At 46.1% G+C, this 14,577-nt stretch overlaps 1 protein-coding gene and 1 long non-coding RNA gene across 2 annotated transcripts in view; one reads left to right on the forward strand and one right to left on the reverse strand.

The window, feature by feature from the left end:
• The window catches only part of LOC106820717, a 6,963-nt gene extending 2,026 nt beyond the window's left edge, over positions 1 to 4,937 (reverse strand). Inside the window, exon 1 of the long non-coding RNA XR_001395645.1 lies at positions 4,926 to 4,937. This is a non-coding gene — a long non-coding RNA (uncharacterized LOC106820717). The remainder of the gene's footprint in view (positions 1 to 4,925) is intronic.
• On the forward strand, positions 1,336 to 8,851 carry LOC106820696 (EH domain-containing protein 3-like). Its single transcript, XM_014825206.1, has 6 exons — positions 1,336 to 1,672; positions 2,622 to 3,309; positions 3,991 to 4,098; positions 6,609 to 6,818; positions 7,778 to 7,939; positions 8,491 to 8,851. Exons 1-6 carry the CDS (start codon positions 1,458 to 1,460, stop codon positions 8,713 to 8,715), a joined length of 1,608 nt encoding a protein of 535 aa, XP_014680692.1. The 5' UTR covers positions 1,336 to 1,457; the 3' UTR covers positions 8,716 to 8,851.
• The last annotated feature ends 5,726 nt before the right edge of the window (positions 8,852 to 14,577 follow it).

The following is a 14,577-nucleotide window of genomic DNA, read 5'->3' on the forward strand; positions in this document are numbered from 1 at the left end:
TACCGGGACACATAGGTACCTGGGTACTGGGACACATAGGTACCGGGACACATAGGTATGACCCCTCCCGGCAGTACCCTGGGGACATAGACCCTATCAGCGTAAGTTAGTCCTGAAAGTCAATAACACTAATTAACAGTAACACTTGCAAGTTAGGGAGAGCCTCTGTGGCCCAGTGGTAGGCATCGTGCACTGTCCACTGAATGCTGCGAGTTCAAACCCCGGTCAGGGCAGTGAATTTTCTCAAGGTGTAAAAACCTGGCTCTCAACATTGGAGACTGTGAATCTCCTGTGGCTCGGATGACCACGTAAAATAGCGGTCCCGTCTCCAGAAATACTAGCCAATAGGGACATAAAAGAACCACTGAGGGCGCAAAAGGAACTCTGGCTGTGACCACCCTCAGTGCCATTTGGCTAAAGGCTGACTACCTGAACTGACTGCTGAATAAGAATAAGAATAAGAAGAAGGAATAAGAAGAAGGAATAAGAATAAGAAATAAGAAGAAGGAACAAGAATAAGAAATAAGAAGGAATAAGAAGAAGAATAAAGAATAAATTCCCCTCACATTCCAAAGAGAGAATCAGTGCCTTGTGAAATACAAGAGAGGAACCCCAAGATACAAGATACAACTACAGTACACAGTAAACAGTAATGTAGAACACAGTAGTAGTACACAGTACTGTCAGTAGGGCTGAGAGGGTCTATGTCCCCCGGGGTACTGCCGGAACGTACCCTAGGTACGGTCCGGTATACCGGAACGTAACCTGGTACTGTCTAATATGCCGTACCGTACCTCGCCTACTCCACTAACGAGTGTAGGTAGTCGCCTACGCCTACTCCCTAACCCTAACCCGAACACCAACCCTAATCCTAACCCTAATCCTAACCCTAACCATATCAAATAGTGACCAGGGTACGTTCTGGTATACCGGACCGTACCCAGGGTACGTTCCGGCAGTACCCTGGGGGACATAGACCCTATGAGCGTCAGTAGGCCTAACATTAACAAGTTGTGTTCTGTTTTCAGAAACACACAAAGAAAAACATATCACCACACTACGCTGTAATATAGTTAGATAAACATCATTGACATCATACTTACATGCGCTGTGGATCAGGCATGGGTTCCTATAGTTATATAATGTAAAGTATGAGCCAGACGATTTAATATTAGCAATATCTAACAAAAATTGCCACGAAAAGAATACACTTTCCCATTTTCCTGCTGTGCTTCTGTTTATCTTGCCGAAGCTGTCGCCATCTCTAGGCACTTCTCGTGTTAAACGTCGACATTGGGCTACTCAGTAGATGGCGCTGCGTCAAATGAAAAAGTTTTTAACGTGACGTTTCTACAACAGGGAGTTTCCCATCATATTATTAGGCTAACTCATTATTAGGGCTAACTCTGTTTAATTGTTGTTTCTTAAATAGATAAGTGCAAATAAACACTTCCACAATGAAGTTGTTTGGAAGATCAGACAAGCCGCCGGAGGTTTATGACAATGTGTATGCAGGACTGAGACAATTATACAAAACCAGAATATTGCCTCTAGAGGAAACGTACAATTTTCATGATTTTCATTCGCCTGCACTCACCGACCCGGATTTTGATGCCAAGCCGATGATATTGTTGGTTGGACAGTACTCAACGGGGAAAACAACGTTCATTAAGTATAAATACTTGTAAATCATTGCTGTGTTGAACTGCTGCCGGTTAGTCTGTATACTTTCGGACAGACATTACCACCCGGCAAAGGCCAGCGAACAAACCTCCATACAAAAAATTACTCAATCGGGCATGTTGCTGGAAGCTATTGCAACTAGTCAAGCAAGCAATAAATTAAGAAACTCATATATTTGCTCTTGTCTTCAGAGTCTGTTGCATGGCGGATTGTCGCGTATTTGCCGGGTGGCAATGCCAATGACAATGTCATTGTGTATTCCACACCTAATCCTTACTGAATCCTATATGACCATCGTCCAAACCTAGTATGGCGTAATGGCCATCATCCAAATCCGTCATCCTAGGATGGCATAATAGCCAGCATCCAAATCCGTCATCCTAGGATGGCATAATAGCCAGCATCCAAATCTGGCATCCTAGCATGATATAAAGTCGACAAAACGCGATCGTGAATAAAAGAGAAAAATTATCTGAAAAAAAACCGATATTGGCGAATGTTGCTTCCTCACGTCTCCAGCATTTGGACCCCACAAATGTGTTTTCACGTATGTGCTAAACTAATCCGGGGTACTGAATCCTATAGACATTGTTCAAATCCGGCATCCTGGGATGGCGTAAATGCTATATAAAATGTGCTAATATAGGATAAGGAAGAATGATCCGCGGGCGCAAAAACGATGCGGACGAATGCTTCCTCATGTCTCTGCTCGTTGCGTCTCGCAGGTACTTGCTTGTTGGATACGATCGATTGCTACAATCTTGTACAAGCTCGATTGCTTGTTGACGTTACACTCTTGGCGTTACTTTCCATTCCGCAGGTACTTACTCGAGCAGGAATTCCCCTGTGATCCGCATCGGTCCGGAGCCGACGACCGACCGCTTTACGGTTCTCGCTCACGACAGACAGCTTAACTATGCTTGGGTTCTGTTCTGCAGGTACCTACTCGAGCAGGAATTCCCCGGGATCCGCATCGGCCCGGAGCCGACGACCGATCGCTTCATGGTTCTCATGTGGGACGAGCACGAGAACCAGATCCCGGGCAACGCTCTCGTCGTCGACCCAAATCGGCAGTTCAAGCACCTCTCCAAGTTCGGCAACGCGTTCCTCAACAAGTTCCAGGCGTCGACGATCGACAACGCCGTCCTGAAATCGCTGACGCTCGTCGACACGCCGGGGATCCTCTCCGGTGAGAAGCACCGCGTCGACCGCGGCTACGACTTCACGGGCGTGCTCGAGTGGTTCGCCGAGCGCGTTGATCGCATCGTGCTGCTCTTCGACGCGCACAAGCTCGACATCTCGGACGAGTTTCGGCGATCGATCGAGGCGCTGCGCGGACACGACGAGAAGATCCGAATCGTGCTGAACAAGGCCGATCGCGTCGACCACCAGCAGCTGATGCGAGTGTACGGCGCGCTGATGTGGTCGCTGGGGAAGATCATCAACACGCCCGAGGTGACGCGCGTCTACGTCGGCTCGTTCTGGGACCAGCCGCTGCACTACGACGCGAATCGGCGGTTGTTCGAGGCCGAACACCAGGATTTGTTCAAGGACCTGCAGACGTTGCCACGCAACACGGCGCTGCGCAAACTCAACGACCTCATCAAACGCGCCCGGCTCGCGAAGGTACGACGCGCGCATTTGTTCCGCGGTTCGCGAAGGGGTGACGCATTTGTTCTGCGGTTCACGAAGGTACGAGGTGTTTGTTCTGCAGTATGCAAAGGTGCGACGTGCTTGTTCCGCAGTTCGCAAAGGTACGCCGTGTTTGTACCGCAGTTCGCAAATGCGTGACGTGTTCTGTATGTTAATGTATGTTCGTTCTGCAACTCGCAAAGGTATAATGTGCTGTTCTGCGGCTAGTGAAGGTACGATGAGTTTATTCTGCAGCTCGTGACATTGCATTCAGTCTGCGGCCGGCAAAAGTGTAACACGCTCACTCTGAGACTCCTGTGCCAAGAATCCCATCCGACACAGGGGCAGGAACTCACAGTACTTGCACAGCAAATATCTTGTTTGTGTCATTTGTGTGGGTGCTTTCCTGCAAACACGCGTCCTGAATTATGCTGTTTGGTTGCACGTGTCATTGACCTGCCATGCATTTAGGCGTGGGTGTTTGGCTGTGTTTCAAAGAGGCTGATTTTGGAAGTTTGGTTAGCATGCCTATTAAGCCATTAATGCCTGTACAACAGAATGCACTGACACAGGCGTCAATAATGACAAATTTCTCATTATTAACCCCTGCTGAGACTTAGTCATAGATCATTTTCACACTAGTGGAAACATCTGTCATTTAATTATGTGTTACAGGTCCAAGCATACATCATTAGTTCATTGAAAAACCAGATGCCTGCAATGTTTGGTAAGGACAACAAGAAGAAGGAGCTGATTAAAGGGCTCGATCAAACATTTGCACAGGTAACTTCCCATCGATCTAATCTTACATGATATATATTAAGAATGTGGAGTAGAAAACGTGTGGAGAAGGGGAAAATGTTTGCATGAACTGAATTCTGCACAAATATTGTAGTCCTAGATATGGACGAAAAGCTATGGAGACCGCAACTTTGTTTTTCACGTCCTTGGCTGTAGCAGTAGGAAGCTTATGTCTAAGCACTGGATTGACATGTTTTGATATCGTGTCCTGACACTATCACTTTAAAAACAGAGTATGGACAGTTTTTAATAGTTTTAATGGTTTTAATAGTTTTAATAATTTTAATGGACAGTTTAAGTGTGGCCCCAGCAGTGAGCTTTATGATTGCTATGAAACGTTTCGTATGTGAAGGAAGCAGCATGCTGTTACACATGTCTGTATACAGTAGTTGTCCATTATATAGCAGTGTGTGAATTTCCCTGCCTCCCACATCTGGGTCTAATTATAGTGATGTCAGATGTGTGTGTAGCCGACTGCCACCAGTGCCTTTGTAGTAGTGATTTTGGAATGTGTCTGTCTGTTTGTGCAACTGTAAATGCGCGTGTTTGCATGTCTGTGGGTGCATGTTTTATGTATGAGTGTTCGTAGGACAATGTACGAGCTCGTCTGTGTTCAAGTGGCTATGTGTCAAACCTAGTACTAGTAGTCGTATAGTTTTGCTACTACTATTACGTCTATTGCATTTGAAACCCATGTATTAAGATAACATGAAAATCCGCATGTTTTCGGCATGTTAGAAAGACGAGAAAAACTTATTAAAAATGTCTACTATATATTAGAACTAGATCATCATAAGTTTCTATGTAACTGGTTAAATTAGGGTTGCTTAAGTAATATTTTGTGGTGTTGCCGGGAGTTTTCCCCCAACATTCCTGGCTGTATCCTATCCCTATGCAGAAAGGCCCCACCTCCTCACACACATCTGTGGTGTGTTTTCCCAGATGAAGTGCGAATATCAGATCGTGTCAGCAGACTTCCCAGATTACCCTAGCCTTCTCGCACCCCTCCGCAACAATGATATCACACCCTGTTTTCCTCCTTTTTTATCACTGCTTATTTTCCCAGATCTGGCGCGAGTATGAGATCTTTCTCAGAGAATTCTCTGAGGGTTCCTGGTGCCTTGCATCACTCTGCGGTGCCGTCCAGATCCCAGTTTCCATCCCCACATTATTTACGTATCTTCCCAGATTCAGCGTATTCGCCAGACATCTCCGGGATAGTTCCCTGATGGCTCCGAGTGACTTCCACCACTCTTTGGCAGTACGCAGGTCCCAGTCTTTGTTCTCTTACATTATTTACGCATCTTCCCATATTCAGCGGGAGTACCAGACATCTCCCGGAAACTTTCCCGATTTCTACAGCAAGCGGTTCCCAGTTCCCCTGCTCTCACGTAATTTACACGTCTTCCCAGATCCAGCGCCAGTACCAGACATCTCCCGGAAACTTCCCCGATGTCTACCAACAATTTCCTTCTCCAGTATTCCCCCTATGTCTGCATCACTCGGGTCCTGGTTTTCCCCTGGTTTCCCATGCTCTCATGTAATTCACACGTCGTCCTAGATGCAGCGGGAGTACCAGATCTCGCCCGGAGACTTCCCCGACGTGAATCGCATGTGACTTCCCCGATGTCTACAGATGATTCCCTCCTCTAATATTCCCCCTATGTCTATATTCTATATATATTCTATATTCTATATTCCCCCTAGATTCAGCGTGAATACCATATCTCACCGGGAGACTTCCTGAACGTGAATCGCTCTGCATCACTCCGGTTCTGGTTCCCCAGATCTTACATCATTCACGCATCTTCCCAGATCCAGCAGGAGTACCAGATCTCGCCCGGAGACTTTTCCGACGTCTGCCGACGATGCCCTTTTCCAATATTCCCTCTGTCTCTGCATCACTGCTCCGGTTTTCCCGGGAGTGATCAGGTCCTGGTTTTCCCTTGGCCTCACTAACTACTGTTACTACACGTAATTTATGCGTCTTCGCGGGTCCAGCGCGATAACCAGACATCTCCCGGACTCTACCCCGATGTCTACAGATTAGATGATTCCTTTCTTCATGATTCCGCCTATGTCTATATTCTATATGTTCTATATTCTGTATTCCCCCTAGATTCAGCGCCAGTACCAGACATCTCCTGGAATCTTCCCCGACGTCTACCAACAACTTCCTTCTTCAGTATTTCCCTTATGTTTCTGCATCACACCGGGTCCTGGTTTCCCACTGGTTTCCCAATGGGTTTTCCCTGGTTTTCCACTGGCTTTCCCCCGGTTTCCCACTGGTTTCCCACTGGTTTCCCACTGGTTTCCCACTGGTTTCCCACTGGTTTTTCACTGGCTTTCCCCTGGTTTCTCACTGGTTTCCCACTGGTTTTCCCCTGGTTTCCCCCTGGTTTCTCCCTGGTTTCCCACTGGCTTTTCCCTGGTTTCCCACTGGTTTCCCACTGGTTTCCCCCTGCTTTCACGTAATTCACGCGTCTTCCCAGATTCAGCGAGAGTACCAGATCTCGCCGGGAGACTTCCCGGACGTGAACCGCATGCGCGAGCAGCTCAAGGACATGGACTTCAGCAAGTTCCACTCGCTGCGGCCGCGTCTCCTTGAAGCCGTCGACTCGATGCTCGCGACCGATGTCGCGCAGCTGATGGCGCTCATTCCGAAGGAAGATTCCCTCGCCTCGGCCGAGATCAACCCTCCGGTAAGAACGAGCGGCTTGTCGTTCGCTTCCGTAAGGATGGCACGCTGTCATTATTGTACGTCTTAGACGTGAACGCGGGCGTGCTTGGCATTGTTCTTTGTCGTTGTTCTTGCAGACGATCCATGCGGGTGTGTTCGGCATTGTTCCTCATTGTTGCTCTGGCAGACGATCCACATGAGCACACAAGGAAAGATTCTAAGCGTTGTTACCCTTCTCGGACGTGAGGCCGTGTCGCAGTAGAGTAGCGCTGTTCTTCGTTGTTGTTCTTGCAGACGATCCACGCGGGCGTGTTCGGCGTTGTTCTTTGTAGCGTAGTATTGTTCTTCATTGTTGTTCTTGCAGACGATCCACGCGGGCGCGTTCGGCATTGTTCCTCTTCGTTGTTCCTCGTCATTGTTCTTACAGACGATCCACGCCGGCACGTTTGGCATTGTTCCTCATCGTTGTTCCTCGTCATTGTTCTTGCAGACGATCCACGCGGGCGCGTTCGGCATTGTTCCTCATCGTTGTTCCTCGTCATTGTTCTTGCAGACGATCCACGCGGGCGCGTTCGGCATTGTTCCTCATCGTTGTTCCTCGTCATTCTTCTTGCAGACGATCCACGCGGGCGCGTTCGGCGTTGTTCCTCGTCATTGTTCTTGCAGACGATCCACGCGGGCGCGTTCGGCATTGTTCCTCATCGTTGTTCCTCGTCATTGTTCTTGCAGACGATCCATGCGGGCGCGTTCGGCGTTGTTCCTCATCGTTGTTCCTCATCATTGTTCTTGCAGACGATCCACGCGGGCGCGTTCGGCATTGTTCCTCTTCGTTGTTCCTCGTCATTGTTCTTGCAGACGATCCATGCGGGCGCGTTCGGCGTTGTTCCTCATCGTTGTTCCTCGTCATTGTTCTTGCAGACGATCCACGCGGGCGCGTTCGGCATTGTTCCTCATCGTTGTTCCTCGTCATTCTTCTTACAGACGATCCACGCGGGCGCGTTCGGCGGCGCCGAGAACTCGCCGTTCACCATGGGCAGCGGCGAGGGCGTCGACGCCGGCCGCGATGACGCGGACTGGATCGTCGCGAAGGACAAACCAAACTACGACGAGACGTTCCAGCGGCTGAACCCCGTCGACGGCAAGGTGACGGCACGAGAATTTCCCGCAGATTCGCGGATTTCCGGGTGTCGGTTTTCATTTTGGTCGTTCTTGATATCGATGCAAAAAAACTAAAAATTTGAGGGGGGGGTAAGGTGTACTTTTCTTGTCAAAATGAATGCCATTTTTAATTTTAAACTTCGTAAAAAGTCCGGAAAATTCCGTCGAATTTCACGCAGGAGTACCGGGACTCCAGATAAATATCGCGGTGTATGTATGTAATGTAAAGGGTTTTACCCTATTCTCACCCGTACGGCAACTCGGTGACAATGGACTCAATGGTTCCTACAAAATGACAAGACTTTGAATTGTTAGTCATGAAATTGGCCTTTTACTAAGAACAGAATGAACTTGCAATTCCCCCCAATTATTCCAAGGATGCATGGAAATGGTCTATCTGCACTTCCAAATTTCAAAAATCTCCTAGGTGCATGCCCCCAGACCCCCCCCCCCCTAGCAGGACAGCATACTATGCAATGTTTCTTGAATTTAAATATTTCCTCCAAAAACATCTCGACCTGTTCTCATGCTTGTAGGTGACGGGCGCCGCCGCCAAGCAGGAGATGATCCGCTCGAAGCTGCCCAACTCGGTGCTCGGCAAGATCTGGAAGCTGGCCGACGTTGACAAGGATGGGATGCTGGACGACTACGAGTGGGCGCTAGCAAACCACCTCATCAAGGTGCGGCTCGATGACAACCCGCTACCGAACACGCTGCCTGACCACCTAGTGCCACCGACGAAGAGAGATCTGGTCGAGTAGTCTCCTCCTTCCTTCACGCTCCCTCCTCCCTCCCTCCTTACCCGAGGTCCTGCTGCTACTCCGTTCCTCCTCCCTCCTCTCATTCTTCCCCTCCTCCTCCTACTCCTTCCTGTCCCTCCTCACCTGAGGTCCTACACCTCCTCCCTCCCTCCTCTTCTCATTCTTCCCCTCTCCCTGCTCCCTCTTCCCCTTCCTTCTCCCTCCTCTCCTCCGTCCTCCAGCTCCGCCTCTTCCTCTCCCTCCCCTTCCTCCCTGCTTCTCCCTTCTCTCCCTCGTCCTCCCTCCCTCTCTCCCTCTTCCTCATCCCCCTCCTTCCTCCTCCCCTCCCTTCCTTCTTCTCCTGCTCCCTCCTCCTCCCTGCTTTTCCCTTCTCTCCCTCGTCCTCCTCCTCCCTCTTCCTCCTCACCTGAGGTCCTGCACCTGCACCTGCGAGGCGCATGGAGGTTGTCATCATAGTGTCGGGGAGGGAAGGAAAGGGTGGGCATGCTGTTTGGTGGTACAGAATCAGGGAGGGAGGGAAGGGGGCGTCTCGAAGCGAGCGTGTTATGAAATTGTCTTAATTTATTCGTTTTAACAATGGGGAGGTGCCGTCGCGGGCAGTCACCATGCATCGGGCGCGGGATTTACGGATCTGTGACCGACGGGTTATTTTGTAGTCGTCGTTGGTAGCGTTTGGTGTTTTTAGGTTCCAAAAACCGAGGAAACAATATGGTAGCATTCCCCCCGAGTACTTCCGTAAATTCCAGCATTTCCTTATGAAAATGAGAATTGTTGAAATGAATCTATGCTCTGATACAAGTTGCACGTTTCTAAAGCGGGCCGACGTGATAAGTGATAGGTTGAGTGAGAATTTTTATCAACATTAGGCTACATGTGAGTGTTGCATTGGAATGAGAAACCACCTGCAATAAAGAGTACGTAGTCATTATGCAATCACAGTGCGATGGTGCTTCTTGCAATGTTGCATGGAGGAATGCTGTAGTTGGATGGATCGAAACTACTTCATCCTCTTCTGCTTGATTGTCGTAAAAATATTACGACTAGCCATGGAACAAAATCGGACAGTTTAAACGTAATTGAAATTCATTCGTTACGAAGGGCCAGTGCTGTACATTTGATGGGATCGTAATGTGCACGGTATAATTTCGCAAGGCAAATTCCAACTCATGCCATTGTCAAATACCGATCGCATTGTCTTCCTGAACAGATAAATATGTAATAGAGCTGGTGAGCAATGCATCACTAGTCTGTTGCAAGTATCACGTATGATTATGATAGTTGGTCGCATTTACAAAGTCAGGTACACTTATTTATAAGGGCCTTATTTATTGTAAATCACGATCGTAATGTAATTTACCCTGTCCAGAAACGATGAACGTAATGAACAGATTATCCATGCTTCGCTGAGTAGTTTAAGTGTGCAGATCCAATTGCGTCTTGCCAAGTATGTGTAATGTAAAGAACCACGTTTTAACGGTGGGGACGGTGAGTCAGAGGCGCCGGGAAGTGTGCAAAGTGCATTTGGAATAGGAAGTGTGATAATTTTGACCATGTCGTGATGGATGTTCATGTGGCCTACAGCATGTTATTATGAAGTATGCGGAACTGTGGACTAAGGTTGTAGTACATAGAGGTGAACGAACATTTCCTGCTACCATTCCGGTTCACACATGGACCATGGAGCACTGTGTATATGCTAGCGACGGTCAACTGATTGATATTTTTAGTTTTCCACAGACTTGGTCAGTGCACAACAAGCAAGGACTAAATTTTTTAGTGCGCACAAGGGAGGGGACTTCGTAGTATTGTTGAAAAGTAGTGAAAAAATGTTAATGAGTTACAGTTAGTTTTTTTCGGTGTTGTCATGCTGTTCTTGCTATAATGAATTATTGTGAGAGCGTAACTGTTAGTGTGACGTATGTGGCAACGCACGCACGCGATTGCTTCGGCTTGGTAGATGTCCCTACCACTATTCCTGTTGATTTATGCGAACTAAAATACATTGGGCTATTTTCAATTTATAACTAGGTGATATTCTTGATAGTATTTTTGTATAAGAAATGCGTTTTTAAGAAAAGAGTTTTTTGTTAAGGAGGTTTGTTTAAGACTCCCTTCCATACGTCCATTTAGGATAAGTGCAAATATGTCCAGAATGTGTGATTCGAATGGCAATGACATTTGTGCGTAAACCGTTCTTTCATAGGACCATGTTAATTTAACTAACTCAAACGAGTGCAATATTGTCTGCAGCTCTCGTGATTCTTGATTCTATTAGCAGACGGTTCATGTTTACCTGTTAATTAGCACTACGTGAAGTTGAAGCAGGTATAATTAAGTATTACAACGTGACTATCAACGAGAGTATTGTGAAATACATTGTATCCGCATTTTTTTATCGCTGTTTCGTGTAATCTTTGCTAGTATTATGTTCGATGCTAGCATTTACCTCTAATCGCGCCATCGGATTTTTTTTATATCAAGTATCGTTCATATTTCACGAAGTGCAGGACATCGTAAAGCAGAAGATACGCGTAGTTCCTACATTCCCGTGTTGTCTGTGTACGTTTGTATGGGATCCGGTCAATGTTTGTCAAAATGAGGTAGGTGTGTTAGTAGTGTTAGTGTGATTACCTGACACTAACTCTTTCGTTTTCTCACTGTCTGTCCTTGTAGTACGTTGTACGGTTCACCTTTGTAGGTAGGTGGGCAGATTAACGCATCTCCGAATGCTGTTATAGTTAAGTTAAGTTAAATCCTTCCCGTGCCTATGTGGCACATAGGGCGGTGCCTATCTCCGTTTCCGTAACCCGAGTTACATGTAACGCTGTTATATGTTCCTGATATATGACCACAATCGTAATTATTGTTGAACTTGACTTGAATAATTCAGGTCGGTTGACATGCAGTACTATGCAGTTAGTAATCATGTGACTGCATGATGTGTTTTATTGGTGACTCTGCTGTTGTGTAGCCTCAGTAGTTAACATCAGGCTAGAAAGGAGATCACATCCAGATGTGCAGACTCCTGAAGAACAATGAGACGAGGTTAATAGCGCGAGAATGTTCGAAATAGTATCGCATATTACACATACCGAATGTTTTCAGTGCATCCTCTGTTAATGTCCGGCTGTCTTTTACTGCCAAATTTGCCGCTAAATATAATTCATTTCTGACGGGTTGCTGATGTTATCAGGCGTGAATAATAATAATAGATATCTACAATAATATAACTATTATTATTCACTCCTGGTGTTATCATTAGACGCCAGCCAATTGGTCAGCTTTACGTAGTCGTAGGATTGCCATGGTAACCATAGAAGATGCTGAAGCGATGTAGCGTGTTGCGGCATGTTGACAAGATTCTGCCCTGTGATTAAATGCGGCTACCGACTGAAAGAGTTGAATGCTTTTGTTACTATACAGTTGCACACAGTTGCGCACAGTTGCTCACAGTAACGTGAGAGAAGTGTTTCAGGGGCGCGGTTAGAAGGGGGAGGTGGTGCCCCTAGTCATTTAGCATGTCCCTTGCCTCTCATCGTCTACTTTGAAGCCTGTACGTGGTGGCTATCATTTAATTAAGTTAAATGCGAAGTATTACGTAATTATGTGCGTGTGCTTGCGTTAGTATATTTGAAAGCAAATCCAGAATTCGTAGAATTTCGGGTGACGTTTTCAAGAGAGAAAGCTTCCAGCAATAAATATTGGGATTCCGCTCGTGAAAGAAGAGCTGGCGATAGATAGACATCGTGTGCTATAAGTTTGACAGACGTCGAGGGTGGTGGTGACGTGTACAGTAAACACCCGCATAAAAGAACCCGTGATTTTCTGTTTCAGGCTGAAGTGGTTCTTATATATATGGTACATAGTGAGAAATCAGCCTGAAGAGGTTCTTAAAGAGGTTCTTAATTTGGGGGGGGGGTATTGTGTACATTATCGTACTATACAATATTGTATAGTTGCAGAAAATATTCACACCATCCTTTCCCTCAATCCTCTGTATCGTCAAAAACAAGCCCCAACATTTACTGGAAAATGAGGCAAAATACCCCCTGGAAAATCCAATCCTTCTGTGAGGAGGTATTAATATTATCTGATATTATATCTGGAACTACATGTTGTTGGTTTCCAATGGTGTAGCACACATACTTGGATTACCCCAGTTTGCTCTAATTTTCGGTATTTTTTTTTTATATAAGAATTAACCTGTTTAATTTATCAGGCTGAAGAGGTTCTTATATAATAGGTGCTTTATTGGTCCAATTTCAGCCTGGAGGTTTTTAAAACCACGGGTTCTTTTATGCGGGTGTTTACTGTATTGTTAAAAACGCGAAATACGGATATATGCAGTACGTATTTCTGATGGCAGGTGTGGTTAGAAATGAAGTGAAAGTTTTTCGCGAGAGAGACAGTCACAGGACGCATCACTATAGCAACCACTGCAACGCTATATTATGTTAAACAATGGTACGTTGTAATATAGCATTGCTTAAAAAACCGGTAGTACAGTATAAGAATTTCTCATTTTTTTGCGTGCCAAAATGCAATTTTTTGCACTAAGTAATCTATGTACATAGATGTATGGTAAGTAGTTAGGATGGGGCGCGAATAGCCTGATGTTATCGCGGTGAGGAAAGGAAAGTCACCGCGCCACCACGAGAAACTTGCCTAGTTGAACGTATTTGTGTGATTTCTTGACTTTCTCATATGAATTGTTGCTAATATATGCGTCAAGTACCATGGGCTTAAACACGGCATAATGAGGTTATCTGTGTGATTTCAATGATATTAGAACGTATGCTTCTAATGTAGAAACGGTAGTCATTTTACTCGTTAACGCGTCTAACACTCTATTAGGGTCGAAGTCGGTCTTGGGATCGGACCCGTTTCCGAATAGAGTTACTTAGTACATGTTCTTGTATTTATATGTTATTTAGGAATGACCATATATCTGGAAATTGTTTCTAAAGACCATAAATTGTCCGTCTGTGCAAATATATTACTGTACTGATTGTGAATAAACTCACAATAAATGAATTAGTTGACTGAGAATATTTTACTCTCGTTTTTTTTATGGTTTCGGCCTTAGTTGGTGTTATTTGAACAGCTGCTCTTTATTACTGAACTTAAATTAAACTATAAATACGATGGTCAGTGCAATAAAAATTTCAGAATTAAAAACGAGATAAATTGAGAATTGCAACCATTTCGGGACCGGAAATTTTGAAGGGGATTCGTCCAGTGAATGCGGTGCGACGGTGGATTTGGGCTCTACACATTTCCTTTAGAAAATGCGATAGTCATCCAATGTGCTCGCAAACCTGGGCGTAACCTACGAGACATGCACACAGATGTAATGACGAACACGTCAACTATATGCTCTTGATTTTATGGGAAATACGACCAGGACCGGAATTAGGCATATAGCTACTGAGTGCGCATGTTCGAAAATAGACGAGCGACGCGAGCCTCATCCGCCGTGTATATTAGCATAGGAAATGTTTTTAATATATTGTAGAAAAGGTATTTTTGAAAGAGAAGTTCTGCGAAATAAAGATAGAGAATGATGATTTTTATGGCATCTACGAAGACTCGGACACAGGCAGTAGTACTCTAGATGCCATCTCTCTCAAACATACCCCTGCCCAGCTTAAGTGCGCATGCTTTGCCGAAAAGTATTCTCGTGGCTGGCAAATCGACAAGCGACGCGATATTAGCATAGGAAAATGAAGGCAGCAGGGAATATAGCTGAGGGGCGGCAGAAGATGAAGGGGGCTGAGCGAGGGACGGCAGAAGATGAAGGGGGCTGAGCGAGGGACGGCAGAAGATGAAGGGGGCTGAGCGAGGGACAAGGAAGGTACGGGG

This window comes from Priapulus caudatus, unplaced genomic scaffold (assembly GCF_000485595.1).
Source record: "Priapulus caudatus unplaced genomic scaffold, Priapulus_caudatus-5.0.1 Scaffold2, whole genome shotgun sequence".
Classification (NCBI taxonomy): Eukaryota; Metazoa; Priapulida; class Priapulimorpha; order Priapulimorphida; family Priapulidae; genus Priapulus; species Priapulus caudatus.